This window comes from Tubulanus polymorphus, chromosome 8 (genome assembly GCF_964204645.1).
Source record: "Tubulanus polymorphus chromosome 8, tnTubPoly1.2, whole genome shotgun sequence".
NCBI lineage: Eukaryota > Metazoa > Nemertea > Palaeonemertea > Tubulaniformes > Tubulanidae > Tubulanus > Tubulanus polymorphus.
In genome coordinates this window covers 10,983,834-11,007,665 of record NC_134032.1, presented here as the reverse complement: position 1 = coordinate 11,007,665, position 23,832 = coordinate 10,983,834, and the positions used below count along the sequence as shown (strand labels likewise).

Here is a 23,832-nt window from a genome sequence, read left to right as displayed (position 1 = left end):
GCGACTCTGGAACCGGGGCCTGGTGTATTAGATATGCTCATTACATACGGTACTAACATGCAAATATTACACATTTTTCAGGGGCTAGCAGTTACACAAGTTGTAAAGCATGTACGCCCGGTTATTACTGCGAGGGTACCGGAAACTCGGAGCCCGATGGTTTGTGCGCGGCGGGATTCTTTTGCGCGGGTGGCAGTTTCCAGAAACGACCGTTCCACGCCGGAAACTTGACGTCGCTCGGTGGAACACCCAAGTATGTAGAATCAAACATAGCTGCCTGGCAGCCATTTTAAAAATAGTTTTTTCAACACCAGATTGATAATAGCAGATGTAGCTTAATAGAATGATCTGATGTGATCACAATCGCCATAATTTCCGGCAATCTGTAGGAAGAAATTGATCCATGCATTAGTGACTTGTTAATTACTATATTTCCAGTGACCTTGTCTCTAATGATACGTGTTCACCGATGTGGGACTGCGTTTGTCCGGCGTTCCACCTCACAACCGGTGGAATCTGTCCGCCGGGGTATTATTGCCCGGAGGGTTCCCCCCGAGCTCTACCGTGCACCGGAGGATACTACTGCGAACGGCCCGGCCTCGACGCCCCGACTGGTAAACTAACCATTTTAAATTTCAATTTACGCCAAAATTTGGTGGCAAGTGCTCAAAACCTTGTTTTCACAAAATTACAGGACAATGCAGCCCTGGTTTCTACTGTAACCACACGAGCTTCAGTCCGAGACAGCACGTCTGCCCGATGGGTCATTACTGTCCGATCGGTACAGACGTACCTGAAGCTTGTCCGTCCGGAACTTTCTCAAATGTGACGGGCAATGCGCAAGTTTCTGACTGCCTTAATTGTACCGGGGGTCACTACTGTCAAGGTCAGTAACTGGTACATATTTCCAATTTTTCCGATTTTTATTTGAAATTCTCATTTTCGAAAAAAACCTGTAAAATTTCTTCTTTAGGAAATGGTAATATCGTTCCTACTGATCGATGTTCGCCGGGGTATTATTGTCCGTCTGGTATCGACACGGCCACTCCGTCGAACTTGCTTTGTTGGAGAGGACACTATTGTCCGCTTGGAACTACGTTACCGGTTCAGTGCCTCAGCGGATTCTATCAGGCGAACGAAGGACGACACGTCTGCGATATTTGTCCCGCGGGATATTTCTGCGATCCTGTCAACGGTAGGATACGTTTAGCTTTCAAATTTTTATCCTGTTTCGGGCAGTTCTGAGTTAAGATATCGCTATAAGTTTGCGAGTAATTGAAAATGAACTTTTGATGACTCGGATTCAACCAAAAACTGTGCAACTTTGTTCAGACCTGCTTTACCTAAGTCTATAGAGCTAAATGAAACTCAAACCCGAGGAACTGAGTCCTGGACTGGTAATCAGTCTTTAATCTAAAAGTTGTATTAAATCTTAATATTGGGCTTAAGTTGTGAGATTGGCTAAGTCTCAGCCATGACTATGGAACTGGCCCCTGGTGAGATGAATCTTGACCAAAATATACTCTTGAATTCTTTATTTGAATCATCGAAAGATCTCTGAATTTTTTTCGTCCTCGCTTTTCAGGCACAGCGGTCGTGACCCCGAGCCCGTGTCCTGAGGGACATTACTGTCTGCAGGGGACTGGTTTATCGACGACGTCTCCGTGTCCGAAAGGAACGTTCAATCCACAAAAACTGTTAACGTCAATCACGCAGTGTACGGATTGTACGGCTGGAATGTATTGTGAAACGGAGGGATTGAGTTCCCCGACCGGGGAATGTTTTGGAGGATATTACTGCACTGGAGCGGCGCAGTCACCTACCCCTAGAGATCATCTGGTAATGTACAAAAAGTTTATGAATTCTTAGGCTACAACAGCTTGTTCTTAGACCTGGGCTCACATGGGTTTCGTGGACCTAGGTTGACAGGGTTTGTTCTTAGAACTAGACTGAAAGGGTCTGTAGTTTGACCTACGGTCATAGGGGCTTGTTGTTAGAACGAGACTGAAGGGTCTGGTTGTTTGACCTGGGCTTACAAGTAATTGATGTTCCATTGAATGTTGCCTGTAGCTGTCTTTAAGATTTGAACTTACTTAAAAGGCAGAATCGTGGTCAGTTTTATATATGAGTTATGCCTTTAACCCAAGGGTTAATCTAATTGATTATAGGTTGAAATAACCCCTGGGTTAAAGGTAAAAATGGTCTATGAAACCAGCCCGAGGAATAGGGCCTGGTAGTCAGAACTAGGCTAAAAGGGCTTTTGTTCTGATATCAGGAATGTTGTTTTAAGTTGATGTGAATCCCTTACTGTGTGAACTGAGAGAAGGGTTTCCACCAGGAGGTTTCATAATTTTATAAGTTTTAACTCTCTTTTAGGTGAATCAAACTCACAATATCACGTTCACCGGCAACGACGTCTGCCCGGTCGGTTACTATTGCACGAACGGCACCGAATACCCGCAACCGTGTCCGCTCGGCACGTTCTCGATTGTACAGGAAGTCGTCAGCGCAAGTGGCTGTGAACCATGTCTGCCCGGTCGATACTGTAACGTGAAGGCGTTCACGAAAATTACCGAAGCGCCAATCTGCGACCCAGGGTACGTTGAATGAGAGCTATTATAATCATCTTGATCTGGTAATCGGTGAGAGCTGTATTTTCTGAAAGTCTTTCAAAGAGAATGCATTGCTCACTGAGGAATTGTATGATGTCATAGGGGGATCGATTCATCGAAATTATTTCTGCAACCGTCAGTCTACAATTCTCTAGGCAATTTGATGATGTCATAGGGAAGTTTATGGAGGCAGCTATCTTTGCACACATTATTTCTGGTATAGTCTATGTGGTCGATGATGTCATTGGAGGATTTAGAGGCGGCCTTCTTTTCTGGAACTGGGTATTCATAAATAGATCAAATGAGTGCAGGCTCGTCGGTGATGTCATAGGGTGACTCACAGAGGAAGCCATATCTTTTACTGAATTGATTTTCGTTTGTCACAATAGGTACGTCTGCACCGGAGGAAGTTCAACTCCTCGCCCCACGGATAATATCGAAGGTCACCCGTGTCCGGCCGGTCACTATTGCCCGGCCGGAACGGTCGCGCCTATCGGCTGCGAGGTCGGAACGTATCAATCGAACACCGGCCAATCAAATTGTACGATTTGTCCGGCTGGTAGTATGTGTCACGATGTGAACATGACGACACCGTTCCCGTGTAAAACTGGTAATTTTTCGAGAAAATCAAAATTTCAAAAAATATAAACAATATAAATTTTTCGAAAAATTTTCACTTCAAGACTTTCAGCTTTCCTCATGTCAAAGGAAACTATTTAGGATATCAAAATTTCTCTACTTACATAGGTCATTTTTGTCCTGAGGGTATGCCGCCGCAACCTTGCCCGAAAGGCACCTTCAATAATCGCACTGGTCTACATGTGTCGACGGACTGTACGTGGTGCTCGGTGGGCCAGTACTGCGAGGGAGTTGGTAATAGCGTTCCGACAGGTTCGTCGAGATCAAATTTCTTGCAGAATTTACGGGTAAATGAGATTTGGTGCAGGGTTTAACAAAAATAATAATTCGTTATTTCTAGGTCCATGCCAAGCTGGATTTTATTGTCAAGGCGGTGCGTTCGCAAAGGTACCCAATGCTACGGCGCTTTTCCCAGAGAATGGCCCGTGCCCGCCCGGGCGCTACTGTCCGGAAGGGACCGCATCTCCCGAGCTTTGTCCTGCGGGAACTATGAGGGCTGTAGAAGGTAAAGAATTCTTTCATGCTGTAATAGTAGAGATAATGTTTCAAGTTTAGTTACTTTTCGAATCAAGTCAATGTTAGAAAAATTATGAACATTTTTTCTGCTACACAAAAACATGTTGTTGGGGTATCTAATTGTAGGTGGTGCTGTACCTAATGACTGTTTACCGTGCACTGGAGGATATTATTGCGCAATTGCTGGTCTCGCTCAGCCGACCGGCGAGTGTTTGCAGGGATACTACTGTCCGGCCAATCACACGACCATCACTGCCACGCCTTCGCAATTCATCTGCCCGGTCGGGTTCTATTGCCCGAACGGTACGGCAGCTCCGCTCGCGTGCCCCGCCGGGCAATACCAACCGAACACGGGCAGCTGGGAATGCGAGAAATGCCCGGCGGGATTTTACTGCCGGAACGCTAAAGTACCCGACGCGAAAATCTGTCCCGCTTACCACTACTGCCCAGAAGGTAACCGGTTATGATTTAAGAAAATATTTCTCACATATTATCCTGACTTCATACCTCTACTATTTGAAAGCTGTTTTTAATCTTTTAAGAGCTCAATTACTCCCAAAAGTATTAAAATACTCGTAAACTCAGAAGATCGATTTCACATTCATTTTCTTATAAGTCTCTATTTTCAAAGAATTATTTTTGATTTCAATTTACGTTCATTCGCGGAGCAAACTACTGCTTATCTGTTCGTCTATGTTCTCTGATGAATTGAGATCCCCAGGTGGTTCTAATTGATTGGGTTCTAAACGATCTCGATGTTTTGCAGCCACGCAGAACCCGATTCCGTGTCCAAACGGAACTCACACCCCCGGCAACACGACCGGTCTGAAAGACGCTCTCGAATGTATCTCCTGTCCGTCTGGTTTCTTCTGCGTGTAAGTTGAAAATTAAACTTAATTTCGTGTCGAATTTAACCGATTTGGAACTGAAACCATTTCTAAAAAGATCTCCGAAAACTTTTATTTTAGGGGTGGTATAATCGCTGGCAATTGTTCGGCCGGTTATTTCTGTTTGGCCGGTTCCGACGAGTATACGCCGTCCGGAGTGGTACCCATCACGCAGACTGGCTGTCCGCCGCAGGTCCAGTGCGCTGGCCCATGTCCCGCCGGGCACTATTGCCCTGAGGGAATACCCGTACCGGTGCCGTGTCCGAACAATACGTTGCGCAATGTTTCCGGCGGAGCTCAAGAGTCCGACTGTGTTCCTTGTCCCGCTGGTTATTTGTGCGTACCTGGTAAGCCAATCCGTTCCACTCATCACTTATTACATTTTGATAGTAGTTCTCCTGATAATTATTCTCGGATTTATTTCAGGCGACCCGGTGAAACGCCTGTGTCCGGTCGGTCACTATTGTTTAGAAGGCCTAGGACCGATGGCGTGTCCTGAGTTGTACTATCGCAATGACGAAGGAGCAGCCAGTTTGTCGGATTGTTACCCGTGTCCGGCTGGTTATTGGTGTAACTACACTGGTAAGTTTCCGGGGCTTGGAGTCAAAACCGGTTATAGACAAAACTAGTGTTTAAAAGCAGTGCTTTGGGATTTGATTTTAAACTGGGTGTTCAATAAAGCCAGTGGTTATAAATGGCAAAAAGTGGTCCATAAAACCAGCACCTTGGGTTGAAATTAAAACTTGTCAATAGAACGAGCACCTTTGGATTTAAGCTTAAACAGTTGTATAAATTAGCCCGCTTGGGTTGAAAATAAAACAGACCCCTCCAGTTTCGTGATACAGTTAAGTTTGAATTGTTGTCCTCATTGAAAATGTGGGGCAACCAAGAGCAACTGAGCCAGAATTTTAGTTAAACCTTTTCATGACACCAGGGCACTGGATCGAGGTGTGAGAGATGAAGCAGGTCTATGAAATCCCCTGGGTCTATGAAACCAGCACCCCATGGGATCAATAATACCTAATGCCTTGAAGTGTAGGGATTCACTCTTTGTTTGTATTCAATATTCCAGGTATGTCCGAGTATAACAACAGCTTGTGTCCGGTCGGTCACTATTGTCCGGAATCGAGTCCACCATATATGTGCCCGGCCGGTAGAATGCGACCGCAGCCGGGAGCCGGATCGGCGGCCGATTGCGAACTGTGTCGCGCCGGTTACTACTGCCCGAACGATACGTCGAACACGATGGGAATTCCGTGTGCCGAGAAATTTGAATGTCCGCGCGGCGCCGCGATCGAAGTCGATTGTCGAATGAGCCACTACTGTCGCGGAACTACCGGCCTGCCGCCGATCTGCCCGCGCGGGTTCTACTGTATGAATTCGACCGATTCTCCGGTGCCGTGTCTCTACCCATACTACTGCCCGGAGGGCAGCAACGCGACATTGAAATGCCCGCTCGGATACCGGTCGGTCGACCACCCGGACATACGCTACAACAAAACGCAGTCGTGTCAAATCTGCCCGGCTGGAACGTACGGTAACCATACAAACCGTACGTCGTGCGACGACTGCCCGGCGGGATATTACTGCCCGGCGGGTACGCCTGATTACACGCTCAATCCATGCCCGATCGGGCATTATTGCCCGGCCCGGTCCGGTACGCCGCTGCCGTGCCCGATGGGCATGTTCGGGACGACGGAAAAGGCGGTTTCTTTCAGTCAATGCGAATTCTGCCCGAACAATACGTACAATAATTTCATCGGTCAGTCGGCATGTCGCCAGTGCGGCGGATCGTCGTACGCGCTAGCCGGTAGCGTCGAGTGTACGTGCAGGGGGCGCTATCGGGCGTTTTTCCCGTCGGACGGCTCGTGTATTTGTCTGTCCGGCTACGTTTACTTCGACGAAGCGAATCAGAAGAAGCAGACTGGCAACGGCGTCGAGGACTGTCAGCCGAACGTCGACGTGCGCTGCGCGGCAAATCAGGCGCGCGACGCGCAGACGCGCGGCTGCGTCGATCCCGCGTCGAAGGATTGCACGAACGCGTGCGGAGTCGACTCGGGGACGTTCAACACGGAACTCGGGAAGTAAGCATTATCTAGAAATACTTGAACCTAAGACAGAGGGAGGCCACTTACCTGGAAAACCTGGGATACTCAAGGAATCAGAAAAATCTAGAAAAAAAATCAGGGAATTTAACAAATTATTCCAAAAACTTTGATTTAATTGAAATCAGTTGAGTTAGCCCCTGGGGCCAGTTGCACAGTCATGACTTAAGTCCAATAGTGGTCTTAAATCTTAAGACTGGTCTTAAATTGTTAGATTGGCTATATAACTAAGTTGGTCTTAGACTGGTCTTAATCTAAGCCATCACTATGCAACCAGCCCCTGGGTTAAAGATAATACAAGTCTATAAAACTGGGACCTGGAGAACTCATGGTAATTTGGATAATGCTATTCACTACGTGTTTTGGGATATTGAATGTTTGCACGTATTGTATATTTTTTTCACAGATGTTTCTGTAACAAAGTCGATGATCCAGCTCAAATTTGCGATTCTTCGTGTCTGAAAACTGCCCCGCAACTGGGCATGTCTATAAAATCCGATGGTAGCGTACAATTATCAGTCACCGACCCTGTTACTGGAGCTGTCACCACAACAGTAAGTATTAATTCAATGGTTTGATGACACTTATTGAATCGATAGGCACTTTGGTTATCACCGCTTACTTATCGTTTCAGCCTGTACCCGGTATAATTGGACCGAACGAACATGTCACCGGTGATAAGAAGACTCACGTTTGTAATTTCTGGCCGGGAGCCACCACAGCGACGTTATTCACTGATTCTTCCAGTACGAGTTCGATGTTCAGTAAGTATTTGTGGGCTGTTCGACTGGCCTCATGAGTGGCTGGTTATCTGGCTTTTGGGTACGGTAACTGTTTTGTGTCCTGTCTGGCTGTTCATCTAGCCATTAGTTAGCTGTTTGATAACCTGTCTTGCTACTTGCCTGACTGGCTGGTCATCTTGCTATTGGTTAACTGGTTGGTGTCCAGTCTCGCTAGTTGCCTTACAGGCTGGTCATTCTGCCTTTAGTTAACTGTTAGGTTTCCTAACTCGCTGGTTGCCTGACTGGATGGTCATCCATCGCTATTGCCAGGACAAACTTTGGTTATTGGGATTAGTTGACTATTTGCAAACCAGGCACTGTAAAACAGAATATCACTTAGTCCGAAAATAGGGGATAGAACCATGGAAACTGTAGTTCAGACCTAGTCCCTACACTGTCCTAATAAAATATGTTAAATCCGAACTATTGTGCATTTGATTATTAGCTCCGACCACTTGTCCACTATACAAACACTTTGCCCAGGCTGTTTCATTGAAAAATATTTGCTGCTTTTCTTTGGAGTTTTATTTCTATCTTTGTTCCATTTTTGTTTCAGCACCTCTGAACTCGCAAGGCATCACTACAGGAGGCGGCTTCAGCAGGCGTCGATTGTTGGCTGTAACGACGACGACGTCGACGCCGTCCGCGTCAACGACGAGCAACCAGATTCGAAATCCGATCATCTGTCTGGAGTTGGAGGATCTGGTGATGTTCAATGTGTACGTGAACGAGTCGGACCGCGTGGCGAGCAGTTATCCGGTCTACATCAAAGACCACCTGTACAACTCGAATCCGACGTTCGATTACGGGCCGTTCGAGAAGCTGGCATACTACATCACGCAAACGAACGTGACGGTGAACACGTTCGCGCACGTATTCACGACCGCCGGCAAATACGTGTTCGGAAATTCGCAGCAGATGTCGAGGTGAGAATGATGTCATTGAGAGCCTTGGAGATCTTTAGGGCCCTACAGGAGCCATGGGCAAGATCACAATAATATGTAAAGGGCCCTATGGGAGCTTATTCCACCTTCCGGGCAAGATTACTTGGACACTACGGGAGCCTTGGATCCTTATGGGCAAGATCACTCGGACCCTGCGGTAGCCTGGGCTCCTTATGGGCAAGATTATTAGTTCAGGAAACTGTTAGTTACCTATGGGTGGGATAACTGGTACCGTAAGGAGCCTGTTAAATGAAACCGTCATCCTTCTGGAGGCTTGGTCCTCCTTGTAGGTGGAAATTCACACCCTTCAAAAGTCTGGTCGTGCGTATAGGTTGAAACTAGTGTTCCTTGTAGGAGCTAAGGAAACATAGCTTATACTCTCTAAGAATTGAATTCATTAAAAATACACCTATTTTTTGGGTTGGGCAAAAGTTTTCATTCATGAACTGATTCCCTCATTAGTTAGTATACAATATTTCAAATAATGCTTTTATTTTCTAGCGAAGTGATATTGACCGTTCAGGCGAAGGGCTCGACGTGTCCGAGTGGTCAGTCGGCGATACAGCCGCAGACGGCGGCCATGTTGACCCAGTACGGAGTCAGTAAACAAACACCGTCGAACGAAGAACCGGATTGGGCTTTAATCATCGGTGAGCTAAAATTCGAAATGAAAACTCGAAAGTCGTTTATGCCGCAGAAAAAATGCTTTAATCATGAATTTTATATATTTTTAGGAATAATCGCTTTCTTCGCGACCTGCGCGTTGTTGTTAGTCGTAGCGGTGATCGTCTGGCGTCCTCGCGACGCCGGTATTTTCCCGATGAAACACTGGAAGCCGCAGTATCGGTCGTTGGGAGCGCCGCCGTCAGTGCCGGCGTATCTGCGCCACGACGTAGACGCCTGGAACAAGTGAGTAATACAAACCTTAAACCTTTCTTGACTGGGGAGCATACTTAGGTGTTTAGTATTGACTCTTAACTCGAAAATATTATACTTTTCGTTGAAAATTGCAATTTTTGACTGAAATACCACCTATAGCGTTGAATGTAGTTAGTATTGAGTCGAACGCACTGTACATTGGAAAATGCTGTATAGTGACCGTATATGGCTGGAAATGGTTAAACCACATAAACATAAACTCAAACAAACTAGAGTTATCTTTCTACAACACTTAAGTCCTGTGTGGTTAACTCGGTTGGGTGGAGGAATGGGAACTAGAGGAGGTCCCTGGTCCCTGGCTTTCACTGTCAAGACACATACATGGACTAAGCTCTGCTAACTTAGTCGGGTTGTGAGTCATAACAAGCAATAAAAAGGCCCTGGCCGTCTCTTAAGACCCACTAGGGTTACACTGTTACTTGCAGTTGGGACGTAAAAATTCTACTCTACTAAGCTCTAAGCTAAAATCTAAAGGTTTTTATCGATGTATTTTAAGTTGAACCAAAATTGATTCAAGTTTTTTTCTCCAAATTTTAGAGACTCAAAATTGCTCGGCCCTCGTGGAAGCGGAGATGGAGCTGAAAAAACTGGAGGTAAAACCCAATTGTTTTAAAAATGTCTTGATCTTCATTGTTTAATTACTATAGCAATCCATCTGACTAACGGATATTCCTTTTCGTTCTCCAAAGTTGCATGGTCGCCCGACAAGGAACTGGAAGATTTCAACGTTCGCGTCTTGTACGATAAACTCGAAGATCAGAATCTACACTTGGCGTCGTCGTTGGCGCGTCACCAGCAAGACCTGCGCGGATTCTACGATCGAATCGGCTCGCAAAACGACGAGCTGAAAAACATGCTCGAAAATCTCGATCCGTCGAAATATGAAACGTCATCGTCGTTGGGAGATCAGTTGCAGAGGGATGATGATGGAAAACAACGGAGTCTCGTCGGTGGTAGCGATGCGGATCAGTCCAGGTATATTGAAATAGTTGCCATTTCTGATTTCGATTTGAGTCGCGGAAAACAAGCCTCCCAACTGGCGCCCAATAATAGGTTTAGACTTCACTCTAAAGCAATGGCGTAGTACCAGCAGATGAGATATCCCATCAGTTGGCACCACTTTGATATCGATGAACTAAATAAGTTCATTTTCGATTAACTCGATCTCAATATTCAGTACATGTATTCCAATCCACAAATTAGGCAAAACGCATCTAGATAAATGCAGATTAATCGTGGCACAATTTTCGTACACAACTTGCATTGAGAAATTATTGTTAGATTTCAATTGAGTTTGAGAAGAAATCCAGTTGTCTTGTACACTAGCGAACCTGGCGGTTTATGGTGGAAATTCTGCATGCCATAGTTGCGTCGTCAGTACCGGTACTCCATTGGAAATGAATGAATTCATCCAGAGCTATTCAAATTTCAAAGTCTAAAAGTCTGTTGGTCAAAGTTATAGTTCATTTTAAATTCCTAATATTTTGTTGAATCAAATATCTAAGCTATGACCCAGTTCGGCAGTTGTGAGTGTGTTAAAATTAGTTCATTTTTCATTAGTTAACTCTTAAGATCTTAACTTCTAATTCTGGATTTGGGCCTACATTTTCACGAAGAAATTGATCGTTACCATTTCAGGTATAAATTCACCGGTGCGAGCAATCGTGAATCTGAACTGATGAAAGCCGTCCAGTTATTATTGAACCAGCTTAACACTGGTAGCCTTCCGATCAGCGAGGCTCTGCTCGAGAAACTGAAAACAGGCGACCCAGGTACAGTGACCGTCAACAGACATGTACCAACCGGAAAGGTAAGAGCTTTGGATAAGCACAGTTACGAGTGTAATTGACTCTGGAGTCGGGTTTAGATACTTGTTGACTCTAAGACTGGTTCTTAAGTTTCAGAATTCTTAGAATTCAATACAAGGGTTAAGACTATCAAAGCTACCGTAACTATCTTAACTCACTTTGAGGCAAACTTATCTATCAGCTGTTAAACTGGATGCAGCATTGTGATTATGGAATTGGCCCAATGAAAATAGTTTGAAGCAATAGTAGAAGCTTTTTGCTTCATGTTCAGCAAAGATTTTGCACGTATTCATATTGAGATAGAAATTGTACTATTGTGATGGATATTTTTGATAGAACTGTATCCTTGATGCATGGGTATAAAAGATAGATAACAATTCTTGTTATTGAATACAGGCTGGTGAATTGCTAAGGCAACAAAACGCCGAAAAACAGAAGTTGGAACAGGAGCTGATGACCGGCGAAGAGAAGGCGCTTGAAGAGGCGGTCGCTGAGTCGGAAACTGCCAGAAATGACAAAATGAAAGAATTGTCCCAAGATCTTGCAAATAAATTACAAGGTGGGTTTACTGTGGGTCTTACAGGTGGCCACTGACCTGGAAAGCTGGAAAACTCAGGGAATCCAAAAAATCAGGGAAAATTACTCAGGGAATTTGGCAAATTTTGCAAAAATCCCCGAAAACTCAGGGAATTCGGATAATGCTATTGACCACTTGTTTCTTTATCGGTACGTGATTCAATGAAAAATGAATGAATTATAGTATTCTAACCATAGAAATTACTCTTTATTCACTCGGGGTATTCTGTGTGAATTACATGGAAAAATCAGGAAAAACTCTATGATTTGTAGAATTTGTAATTGGGCGAAAAAGTGGCGCCACCATTTTCAGGTGTCAGTAAAGAGTTTTGAGTTAGTGATTATAAATACTGTTCGATACATTCTAGGCGATTTGTCGGAGGCGGAGGTAGACGCCATTCTAGCCGGGCACGAACGGGAGCTCGAGAAACTGAACGCGAAAATGGACTCGAACAAACAGAAACATTTAGCTGATTTGAAATTGAAACTCGCGGAACGACGTCGCAAAAAGGAGGCGAATCTCAGAGACAAACACGTCATAGAGGTTCGTACGGCCGGTGAAACAATTTTAGAAAATCTAATTTCTATTGCGTAAGATGCAGTACAAGATAACTTTTGATGTCATGGCCAAATGAGTCGAGAAGATAGAGAAGATACACACTATTTGTGTAAGATGGATGACGAGAGAAGTCCCACAATGATTCAGTCAAAGATGAAAAATTCTTGTGTCAGGTGTACTTGTGATGTCTGATTGTGTACGCCTGAGTACTTAAAGTACGCCTGATGATGGCTGATAGTGTTTAGCCGAAAAGTTGCTCAACAAGAATTCTCTTCTACTCAAGAATTTTTTATCTTTGACTGAATCAATCATTGCGGGATTTCTCGCGTCATGGCCAAATATGTATGAAAAACAGAAAAAATGATAGGCAGTTGGCACAGGAGAATGATGCAATTTTAGTTGAAAAGAATAACAAAGACATTTTTTGAGATTTGCTTGTTAAAAGTTTTCAAGTTATCTGACAATTTCCGGTTGTTTTTTTATCAAGGCTAAAGATTGCGGGCTACCGCCTCCGCTGGCACTGTCCGACGTGTCCGAAGAGAAGATCCTTGCCCAGGAGCTCATACAACAATCACTGCAGTTCGAAGAACAAGCGAACGTCGCGAAAACTGAAATGGAAGCGCACAACAAGACGACCGGCGAACAAGTGGTTCAAATGTCCGAAAACGTGAAGGATCAAATCGTAAGTTGATATGATTCTGTTTTCATGGCCCAGGCCAAACTGTATACGTATATAGATTGGAATTAGTTGAAAATCCATACTTTTAGCAAGAGCAGTATAAATCTCATTTTCTAATGAGTAAATATGTTTATTGTTGCAAACTTTTTTGGAAGTTACATTAGTTAGATTAGAATTAACTTCTGTAAACTACGGGTTGGTTTTAACTTTAGTACCAAAGGTAATCGGACAAGAGATCAAATCCACCCCCTGATCCACCTCCCTTAAGACTTGTCCTTGAAACCAGCCAGCCCTGGGCTTAGAATGCAAACAAGTTCATAAGGCCTAGCCGTTAATGGGTTGAAAGTTAAAACTGATTTATGAAATTGGTTTCCAGCTCCTACGGTTTTCTTTTAGTCAAATAAACCTCTCCGATAAAAATCAAGAATGATCCATTTTCAAACTGCTTAGAACAAAAAATTGCTAGAGTCGCTAGTTTTCGGAAAATGGAATTTTAAAAATCTTGTTTAGAAATATTGTTTTTCAAATCGCGAATAGGAAAATCTCGTACAAGATGGCGTTTTAACGGAAAGTGACAAAGCGGAGACATTGGGCATGCTCGATAAACGTGAGAACGAGGCTAAGACCAAGTGGCAGACGCGGCAACGTTCGCAGCTCGATAAAATACGTCGTCGGGCGAGGGACAGACGCTCGAAAAAAATCACTGATCTGAAAAAGGACCACGAATCTGAAAAAATGGAGGTATGGCGAATTTATCATTGCGCAGATGATTTTTTTAGCTCACAATTATTGATGGAAGTGGGATGAGGATGCATGTGATAAATGTGAAATTAAATGTGAAAATTTCTGGTGAAATTTTGGTTAGAAAATTTCTGTCTCGTTTTCCTTATAGGCTGTATATGTTGTTTTATCTCTGGGCGCTGCGTTGACCCTAGACAGTTCATGCATGATACATGTAGTCTAGTGTCAGTCATTGATTTTTATACCTCGATTACAGGTCAAAATTGTTACATTGTCTTAAACGTGTTTAAAGATGCATTTCTTGCATATACGTTATCTCATCAAAAAGGAAGAAATCTCTTAAATATTTAGTGTGAAAAATTCCGTTTTTGGTATGAAAAATCCTGTCATTTGATGTGAAGAAATATGAAAAAAGTTAAAAATTTTATTATACAGAAATGCGAAAATTGCTCAACTAACCTTTGAATTATTTCAATTATTCAGCTGTCGACGAAACTGATTCAAGAGGGTAAACACGGCGAACTGGAACGGCGAATGTCCGTTTTGAGCAGACGTCACAAACTGGAGGTCGAGTCGGAACAGGCGGCGTTGAACGCTGAGGAGGCCGAACATCTGAAACAAGTCAGCGAAAATATCGACAACGACTTCATCAAAGAAGTGAAAGACGTTCACCGCGAAATTCTTACCGAGGTAGGAAACGTTCGGACTCGGTGCTTCTTTGAAAAATCTTATTCGAATATTATTTCAACAAAGCCTGTAATAGATTATCAGGGTGGCCACTTACCTGGAAATGGCGGAAAAGTCAGGGTAATTTCTTTTCTTTGAAAAAATTCAGGCAATCTTGTAAAAATGCTCAAAATCATGGAAAAGTCGGGGTGATTTGTTGAGATTTCTAGTTTGGGCACAAAATCAAAACAGATCTGTCTATGTCTTACAAATTAGACTGTGTTAATTGATTGGATTCTTAGCAGATTGAGTCAGGGATAAACGAAGTGCATGTCAGGGAAAAAGTCTGAAGTGGCCACCTTGATTATACATCAAAATTTTTGGGAGTTTATTTGTGGTAAAATTTGACAAAACCCCAATTTCTTAATAACACACTCTCTTTCAGTTGCCGAAAAAGAAACCAGAAGTTGATGATGTGATCATGCAAAAAATGCTCGATCACTATCGCAAAAACGCTGAAAATCTCGAACAAGTTTTGGAAAGTCAACGCGACCGACAGATCAACGAAATTCAGGTAAGTATGCGAGCAACTGAAATATCTGTGAAATTACAGCAGTACCTCCTATAAAGTGGTAAGGACTTCAGTTCAAAATGTTAAGTTGTTTGCTTGATTATAGAACCATGTTAGAGCTAAACTGGTCTTGAATTATTGTCAGACTGGTTGTTGAACTAAAAGTGAGCTAAGACTTGTCTGAAATTTTTAGATTGGTTTAATAGAACTAAAATGTGCTAGCTAAAAGACTGGTCTTGAATTGTTAGATTGCTGATGCAATATAACTGTGTGAAACTGATTTTACAAAATCTAAAGATTGGTCTTAGATTTGTAGACTTATCTGTCAGAAAACCTAATCCTTGACCGCAAATGGCCTATCTAGTGTTTCAAACACGAATATTTTATCATCGTCAATAATTCATACTGTTGCTGTGTATGTATAGGGTAAGATAGCCGCTCAGCGTTCTAGGAAACTCGCTAAAGCTCGACGCGAACAAGAAGAGGAATCGTCCCGACAGTTTATCGCTGAACAGAATCTACAGATGCAACAGACATCGGTTGTGCAAGATCCGACAATTAGAATGCCCGAAATGCAAATCGTTGAAAGTATGGAAGAGAAAGCGGTCATAAAACGACAGGTAACGTGAGCACGCGTGTGAAAAGTTTATTCAGGAATGAAGCAGGTTTCATAAGTCTCCAATCTTTCTGTTCAAAAAGAGCGTTCTTGAGAACAGTGCAACTCCGTTGAAAAAATAGGGATGGGGTTGGGGGTTGATAGTCTAGTCATGAAAGGGAGAGTTAGTGATCCGATTGGTAACAGTGAACCATAAAATCGTTCATAGGCTGGACTAAGGCAGATAGACTACCGGTATATGTCTGGCCACACCAGCCAGACTTTCTTACAGCGGTTGAATTAAGGAAACTTATGGCCCAAGTTAATGGCTCAAGACTAATCCTCTTGAGAATGGCGGACTTCATGTCTGGTTTAGTTCTACGGACCGAATTTTTCCAGGCAGACAGACTTTGGCCCAGTTCAGCCTAAAAATGGGTTTTAATCTTTACATAATGCCAACTCATCTTCCATTTGATTTTCATATATTCGATGAATCTTTCTCAGGAACAAACGAATGAAGAACTTCGAAAACAACAGGAATCCGAAAGCCGGGATATGAAGGAAAAACTGGAGCAGGAAGCTCGTCGCGAGGAGACTGAAAAATTGACGGAATTATCGAATGACAGGGAGAAAGTTTTACGCGAGAAACGCAACAAACAAGCGGCTGAAATACAATCTAGAAGCGATCTCACTGACGAGGAAATGGCTGCTGTAAGTTCTGAGTTTTATCTATGAGCCTTGAGTAGTTTAGAATATGTTTTTTGACAGATTCACCACGGTAGTGGTAAAAGAGCCTGAGTGAAATGCTATTGTTCAACTGCCTGAAATACAGCTATCCAACAGGGTGGCTGTTTACCTGGAAATCAGGGACAAGTCAGGGATTTTAGAAAAAAGCCGAAAATCAGGAGAATTTGTTGAGATTTGTTGCCAGATTGCGCTTAAAATCAAACAGTTTCGTCCATGTCTTACGTATTTGACTGTTAATTGATTGGATTCTAAGCAGATCAATCAGGGAAAGCAACATGCATGTCAGGGAATAGTCGGGGAAAAAGCAAGTCTAAAGTGAGGCCACCCTGTCCAATCTTTACCTAACAAGATTTCATTCGGTCTTGAAATCCAACTTATTCGACCTAAAATAGATTTTCTCTATCTTGAAATTTCCATTTGATAGACACCTGAAAATAGAAATTCTGATGAAAAGGAATTTTTTTGTTTGAGCTATGAATATCTTTTCCTTTTTAGCTACTCGCGGCCCACGAACAAGAGATGCAAGATTTGGCCGCTCGCCTGGACCTGGAGCAGTCGCGGCAAAAACTGGCGATTCGCGACAAGATCGAGCAACGTCGACGCAGACGCCTCAACGACCTTCAACGTAAACAGGAAATACTGCTGACGCGAGAAGTACTCGCACAGAAGGACGAACTCAATGAAGTGAAGACGAAACAGGTAAATATTTTTGTGAAAATTTCCAGCTCAGGGGCTGTCCATAAAAGGCGTCAAAGGTTGAGGGGGGTTTGTGAACTTTGGACTTTGGTAGACAAGGATAGGGGCTAGGGGCTGTTTGGATGCAGACATCTTAATTCCTGTAAGCCAGAAGAAATTATAGTGCATTACACGGATGATTTTCTCAACTTTGAATTAGAGGAGAAATAGTTTACATACAGAATTTCGAAATTTTGTGTGAACATCTTTGATGGACACAGTCCCTCATTGAAATCTTAAGTTCGTTCCTTGTTCGCTATGGTCGTATATTCTCGTCGAAAACAGGTGAAAGAGGCGGAAAAAGACGCGATGAAAGAGGGAATTCGAGAAAACGGCGTCGAAGACAGCGACAAGGTCATTCGAGCTGTGCTCGCCAAACGACAAGCGCAAGAAATGAACGACCTCGATTCGCGATTCGCCGCCGAGAAGCGTTTGATGGTCGACGAAGCTTTGAGTAAGCTGTCGGCGAAACAGGAACAAAAACGAGACGACCTGATCGCGCAACACGAAAAACAAATGTCCGATCTCCAGGTATATTTTCTTCGAAGGTTTTAAGTCATTATTGTGGGATGTTCTACATAAGTTATGAATGCTTAGTCAATGCATCAATATATCTGCAATCAGAATAAATTTTTTTTTAGAAGCAGAACTTGTCACCGGATGACTATCAGAACAGACGCGCGGAACTGTTGAATAAACAACAGATCGAATTGTCTCAACTCGAAGATCAACAAAAACGCGATATGGACGACGCGGAACGCGCTGCGTCGTGCGACTGGGAGGTGCGGTACGCGCGCGCGAAACTCGAACTGAAAGAAAATCACTACAAGGTAAAACGGACTTACCGGTAACCCATATACGGGTAGAAATTAAACAACAGTTTGAAAATCTCCTCAGAGAGTTCACCAGATCCGTAAATACTATGTTTGCAATGGTTTCGAAATTTTCTTGGGCAGTTCCACCCTGGTTTTCTGGCTTACAACTACAAACCAGTATCATCATATTGAGAGAAACTCGAACCGTGTGAGAAAAAAACAGTAATAGTTGTTTAAATTGATAGAATTAAATTGATTGATTAAATTGAGGGTTTCTCTCAATGATATTTTCATCAAGACTGGAAATAGTCTCAACTTTTTACAACCAGTTTCATCACCTCGACAAATTGATGCCCTTATTTCCCAAGATCTTTGTCATCCTGGATCCACCCCTAGCAACACACCTCCAGCTCCATAAAGCATGAAGAGTTTTAAGTTTTGTGTAATTTTGTAATATACCTAAGAAGTGACCCTTCCGATCAGTAACGGGTCCGTGTGAAAACATTTTCTGATTGTTTTCGTTGAAATTCAGGAATTTGCCGAAGCGTTGCGCGAGTTTGCTCCGGGAAGCGAACAGGCGGCAGACGCAGTCGAGAAAGCCGAAAACCTCGAGGAGATCAAGAACCAACTGGAGAAAGAGCGCGAAGACCGCGAGAGACGTCTGCACGACGAACGCAAGGAGTTCGAACGCTCGGAGAAAGAACGCGTCCAACGAGAAATGGAAGCGTTCAACAAACAGTTGGAGGATGAAATACAGAAAGAGAACGAACGTCAAAATCGAAATCTGGAATCTTTGAATAAACGCAAAGCCGACTTGATCAAAGAGAAAAAACAGAAACTTAAGGTACGGTACATTCACGATCTTCATAAAACCATGGATTTTTGGCTTCAATACAAAGTTTATTGCAATCCAGACACTCGGCACCTAGTTCTCCAGTTCAAGTTATCAGGACCCATCCACAGTTCCAGACACCAGGATTCAGTTCCGCAGTCCCAGACATCAAGACCCATTTTTCAAATTCCGCAATTCCAGATATCTGGATCCAGTTTCCCAGATCCTCAGTTCCGCAGACATCAAGACCCAGTTCCACAAATGTTGGTTGATTTTAACCCTGAGACGAGTTCCAAAGGTCCAAAAGTGGTAAAATCTTAAGACTGGTCTTAAATCATTAGATTGGCTATAGAACTAAAGATAGTCTTAGACTATGGTCTTAAGTCTAAGCCATAATAACTATGGAACAAATCCCTGAATTTCATTCGGAAACTAAATCTTTAGCCATTTCCTTTCAAAATATAATTCTTATTTCAACCCGTCAAACCTAGGGTTTTTGGGCCGAGCTGGTTCTAAGTAATTTTAATGGGGCTGTATTCCATTTCATTCAGGGTGATCTCGAGAAGTTAGCAGCAGACGGAGCCGGAAAAGACGCGCAGCAGAAACTGATCGACGACCACGACAAAGATGTGAAACGTTTGGCGGCGAAAATGGACGCCGATCAAATGCGCATGCAGAGCAGCTTACAGGAAAAACTGAGAAAACGCCGCGAGCAAAAACTGAAAACGAAGCAGACGGAATTGCAGCAGACGGTCGACGATCGTAAACGCGAAGTGGCCGAAAAACAACGCAGCGAAATCGATCAGTTGAAAACAGATGAGGTAAGATTTCTCACGTGGAAATTGAAATTTGATTTTGTTTGTGCGACAGGGTGGCCACTTACCTGCAAATCAGAGAATTCAGGGAAAAGTCAGGGAATTTTCTTTTCTTTAGAAAACTCCGAGAATAGTCGGGGAATTTTGTAAAAAAGCTAAAAATCAGGGAAAAGTGAGGGAAGTTCGTTCAGGTAGTTAGATTGAGCTTAGAATCAAACAGTTTCTGTCTATGTTTTATATATTTGGATGTTTTAATTGATCGGATTCTCAGCATTTTGAGTCGGGGAAAACAACGTTGATGGTCAGGGAATAGTTAGGCAAAAGTCGGGGTAAAAGCAAGTCAATTGTGTGAGACTCGAATAATACCTCTGATAATTTTTTTTCAGGCTTTGAATTTGCGAGAAAGTTTGAACGTCGATCACGTAATGTCTCAACCGCCGGGAACCTCGGTGCCACCTCCAGCGGCCGAGTTCGATCAGTCACCCGTTATTGTGCCTACGTCGACCGACGAGGTGTCGGCAATGCCGGCGTCGTACGCAATGGCCGCTCCCCTCAATGAGGCCGAACTGGCGATGTTATTGATGTCGTCGCCGCTGTATCAGAAACTGGAACAACTCAAGAAGAATATCAGCCGAGGAATCGGTGGCAGTGGACATAAAATGGCCGCCGGTAAGATAGCAATACGGGCGGGGTTATTTCGTGATTATGAGTTAAATTTAGAAAGGTTTGGATATTTGAAAAAGAACGAATTTGGACTTTTGACAGACTCTTCCTCAACATAGACCGGCTCCACAGATCTGCGTTAGAGTTACCTCTGAGTTGAAATTAGTTCATTTTCGATGTTTTGTCTAATCTCAGTCAATTCAGAAATTCAGAACTGTGGAATTGGGTCCAGAATGTTCCAGTTTTGAAGCCCGAAACTGTGGAACTGTGGTAACAGTTGAAATGGTCAAAGTCATCGTAGTCGGGGGCCAATATTTTGACTTCCCATCCAAATGATGACTTACACTTAGTAAATTGAAGCGGAGATACAATTTGGCAACTGAAAAATGAGACGACTTAAAACTGAGACGACTTTCAGGGCTGAACAATTCATAGGCCTACCCTTAAGTGCTAGAGATAGTTTGAAAATTTTTGAAAAATTCCACCCTCCATGCTTCAAATAATAAGCATACCTCTATGATGATGTGATTGTTGTTAGTTCACATACTTGTTAGATTAACTACTTTATACTTGCAAAAGGTACCGCTATATTTGCAGGTGAAGGTTACATTGACAGACGCGATTCCGAGTGGTGCGACGACGCCGAGTTGGTCGCCGTTGACTTGAACAAACTCCAAGCGCGGTCGTTCGTCGTTTATAAATTCGGCTGTTTCGTCGTCGACCTGGTCGCTGCGCATTGTCAACACGCGCCGCTGATGCTGCTGCTCGCCGACGCGATACCGCCAAATTCAAACCTCGCGCGAAACACGTATCGAAATTCGTTCTACTACGACGGGAATAATCGCATTCTGTACGTACGCACGGCGAGACTCGACACGGTCGGAGAGTTCGTGCTGGTTCTCGTGCATACGCTCGCTCATATCAAAGCAGGTGAGGGTAACAGACATCGTAGTTGCAATTAGGGTTTCCAGCAGTTCTTCTTTGTCCTTCATTTTGAAAAACATCATTTTTGTCCTTCTTTTTGACTCGAAGTCCTTCCTTTTGGTGAACAAGTCCTTCCAAATTACATTTTCGTGTATTTTTTTCGCGAATTTGACTGTTGAAGTATTTGATTACTTCGGTCTGGTAATTCATTTGTCAGTAAGATTGAATATACAGGAAACTGCTTCCTCTTGGGTCCTCACTTTAGAGGAAAGTATTTCTTTCTCGGTCAAAAAGTCCCTCCTTTTGGGTCTAAAATTGCGGAAAAATTCCTTCTCAGTACTCCTTTTTATCCTGGCCTTACCGCTGCAAAAACCGCGTTTATGGTTACAGTATTAATACATGTCTTGGGTTATAAATAATCGTTCGATGTATTCTCGGTCCGTAGGTGATTTACGCGATGACACTAATCCTGAATTCGTGAAGGAATTCTATCGAGCGTTGACCGTCGTCTGCGACGATCTGTTCTTCGCTCGTTATCGAAGGTCGGCATCGCCTCTGACAACTGCGGACAAACAGGTAAGAAGAAGATCAGGTCTGCGTAGATTCATTGAAGCTGTTCAAGACTTTAGACAAGTTGGAAGTACATGTAATCGTGAAACAAAGATTTGCTGATGCCATTTCCTAGTAATTGAAGCTAGGATTTTTTCAGGAAAAAGTGGAAGGTTGAAGGGAGCGAGAGAAGATATTTCATTCATATTCATATTTTATTTTATTATTATTATGATTATTATTACTTATCATTATTTATTATTTATAATTATAATTATCATTATTTTACCACTAGGGACAATAGAGAAAAATGGCAATAATTTCCTCAATTTTTCTCATAAGATCTTAGAGGGATGGAAAGAAATAAGAATGAGTGAAAATTGTATATCGATTTGAGTTCAAATGATGGGGCAAACAAAAGAAAACTTACTTTTTTCGGGATGTTTCAGATAAAAATTTTGAGGTATCAATTATTATTTTACAGATGGACGCCGGTAAGGCGACGAACGCGGTGCTTGAATCGCTGTTCGGCGATTGTCACAACGAGGCCGATAAACAGAATGTCGTCGATGAATTGCTCGACGTGCGTCTGCTACCGGCGACAGACGTCGATGGAATCGAATTTAACAAACAAAGAATACAAGAAAGGTAAGAATGAATGTGTGATTCTCAAAGTGCTGTACCCTACGATGTAGCACTCCTTGAATAAGAATAATAGAGTCAACCCATCCGCCACCCTGACCTATTTCCCGGTATTTTCCAAGGACAAACCATCCTCATTTTATCTTGGGACTAGTCAATATTTGTTTTTCACTGGGGATTTTCGTAAAAACGTAATGCATGTAATTATAGAAATGATATCTTGTTATTTTATAATTCATACAATATCTACTGCCATAGCATTTTCCGTCAACTTTTACTGATTTGACTTGTTTGATGTGCACTGAAAAGTTACTGAAGGTCTTGCCCCAAGGATTGCTGATTCATTTGCATTTCGTGTTTCATTGAAACATTTTACTTTGTTACTGGCATCCAACTGTTGCGAGTTTGAGTTCTCTGAGTTAAGATTTTAGTTTAATCTTAACCCACAACTAGTAGAACTGGGTCCTGTTTTCTATGAATGACCACTACAAGCGACACGCTCAATATCATTGGCGACGTTTTTCACCATTTTCAACTTCCTTCAGGTTAGCGAAGTATTCTCGATACAGTTCGACCAGTAAACTAGGCGAACACCTCGGACGAGTTGAAGATAAAATCAACAGCGCGCGGTCGCACGGTTCTTCTCGTTCCGTCGAGCACCGACTGCTGAATATGAAAGGTAACGAACGTTAGGAAAATGGGGGAAGACGATTCATATTTTGAAGGAATAGTTACATTTTGAATAATAGAATCTGCTTAATCCAGAGGGACTAGTGATATTATACTGGGATACTAAGTTTGGTGATTGATACTGGATTTATCCATTCACTATCAAATGTGATGCTGTGGCTTAATTTAGATAAGCAAGATTTTTATCAGGATCTTCCTGAATGAATCCAGTTTCAAGTGCAGGTTTCTTTTTTCCGATGATTCATTGAAAAGTAATCGATAAAATGTTTGTTCGTATTTTAGGAATGGGGGAAAAGTCAAAAACTCCGAAATTGACCTCGGTTGATGCGGTCAATATGAGTGGTACGGCTTTGTGGCATAAATTCGTCGAGTCCGAACAGAATCCAAAACAAGTGAAAACCGCCGATCGAAAGAAACATTCAGGAGATTTCTTGAAGGTAATTAAATGGAATGTATTTGAACTGATAAAACCGTTTTGGACCATTCTGAGGGCGATGAACCATATTGAGCGTGTGATATCTGAGTTGGATACTGAGTAGAATCGCCTCAACTCGGAGCTTTTCGATTGCGAACGTTTGTCCGATTAATCACTCCATCCTGGTTTTTTGGACTAAGACAAATTTTGTCTGGGTTAAGCTTGTTGGATGGTACAGTACAGACTCCGCTCAAATTGGATCTTTTTGAAACGTGAAATTTCTTCAACTTCACAGTGAAACTTTGCGTTAAGTGGAATCTATAGCTAATACGAAATTTGTGGGCAAAAGTGAAATTGTTGGGTTAAATGTTTAATTATCTGAATTG

At 42.9% G+C, this 23,832-nt stretch overlaps 1 protein-coding gene across 1 annotated transcript in view; it reads left to right on the top strand.

The window, feature by feature from the left end:
• LOC141910353 (uncharacterized) overlaps window positions 1-23,832 on the top strand; it is a 100,610-nt gene that overhangs the window by 74,996 nt on the left and 1,782 nt on the right. Inside the window, exons 75-115 of the mRNA XM_074801087.1 lie at window positions 82-253; window positions 439-614; window positions 695-886; window positions 974-1,195; window positions 1,586-1,839; window positions 2,377-2,597; window positions 3,002-3,222; window positions 3,360-3,503; window positions 3,592-3,756; window positions 3,894-4,220; window positions 4,534-4,642; window positions 4,736-5,001; window positions 5,081-5,236; window positions 5,727-6,738; window positions 7,166-7,313; window positions 7,394-7,523; window positions 8,098-8,467; window positions 8,987-9,135; window positions 9,220-9,394; window positions 9,962-10,017; window positions 10,114-10,399; window positions 11,063-11,234; window positions 11,629-11,791; window positions 12,177-12,352; window positions 12,855-13,049; window positions 13,584-13,787; window positions 14,271-14,477; window positions 14,899-15,027; window positions 15,450-15,644; window positions 16,124-16,330; window positions 16,862-17,065; window positions 17,387-17,632; window positions 17,743-17,931; window positions 18,449-18,760; window positions 19,300-19,569; window positions 19,950-20,232; window positions 20,824-21,156; window positions 21,596-21,765; window positions 22,199-22,347; window positions 22,887-23,020; window positions 23,314-23,468. Coding sequence (XP_074657188.1) covers window positions 82-253; window positions 439-614; window positions 695-886; window positions 974-1,195; window positions 1,586-1,839; window positions 2,377-2,597; window positions 3,002-3,222; window positions 3,360-3,503; window positions 3,592-3,756; window positions 3,894-4,220; window positions 4,534-4,642; window positions 4,736-5,001; window positions 5,081-5,236; window positions 5,727-6,738; window positions 7,166-7,313; window positions 7,394-7,523; window positions 8,098-8,467; window positions 8,987-9,135; window positions 9,220-9,394; window positions 9,962-10,017; window positions 10,114-10,399; window positions 11,063-11,234; window positions 11,629-11,791; window positions 12,177-12,352; window positions 12,855-13,049; window positions 13,584-13,787; window positions 14,271-14,477; window positions 14,899-15,027; window positions 15,450-15,644; window positions 16,124-16,330; window positions 16,862-17,065; window positions 17,387-17,632; window positions 17,743-17,931; window positions 18,449-18,760; window positions 19,300-19,569; window positions 19,950-20,232; window positions 20,824-21,156; window positions 21,596-21,765; window positions 22,199-22,347; window positions 22,887-23,020; window positions 23,314-23,468 — 9,044 coding nt within the window. The remainder of the gene's footprint in view (window positions 1-81; window positions 254-438; window positions 615-694; window positions 887-973; window positions 1,196-1,585; window positions 1,840-2,376; window positions 2,598-3,001; window positions 3,223-3,359; window positions 3,504-3,591; window positions 3,757-3,893; window positions 4,221-4,533; window positions 4,643-4,735; window positions 5,002-5,080; window positions 5,237-5,726; window positions 6,739-7,165; window positions 7,314-7,393; window positions 7,524-8,097; window positions 8,468-8,986; window positions 9,136-9,219; window positions 9,395-9,961; window positions 10,018-10,113; window positions 10,400-11,062; window positions 11,235-11,628; window positions 11,792-12,176; window positions 12,353-12,854; window positions 13,050-13,583; window positions 13,788-14,270; window positions 14,478-14,898; window positions 15,028-15,449; window positions 15,645-16,123; window positions 16,331-16,861; window positions 17,066-17,386; window positions 17,633-17,742; window positions 17,932-18,448; window positions 18,761-19,299; window positions 19,570-19,949; window positions 20,233-20,823; window positions 21,157-21,595; window positions 21,766-22,198; window positions 22,348-22,886; window positions 23,021-23,313; window positions 23,469-23,832) is intronic.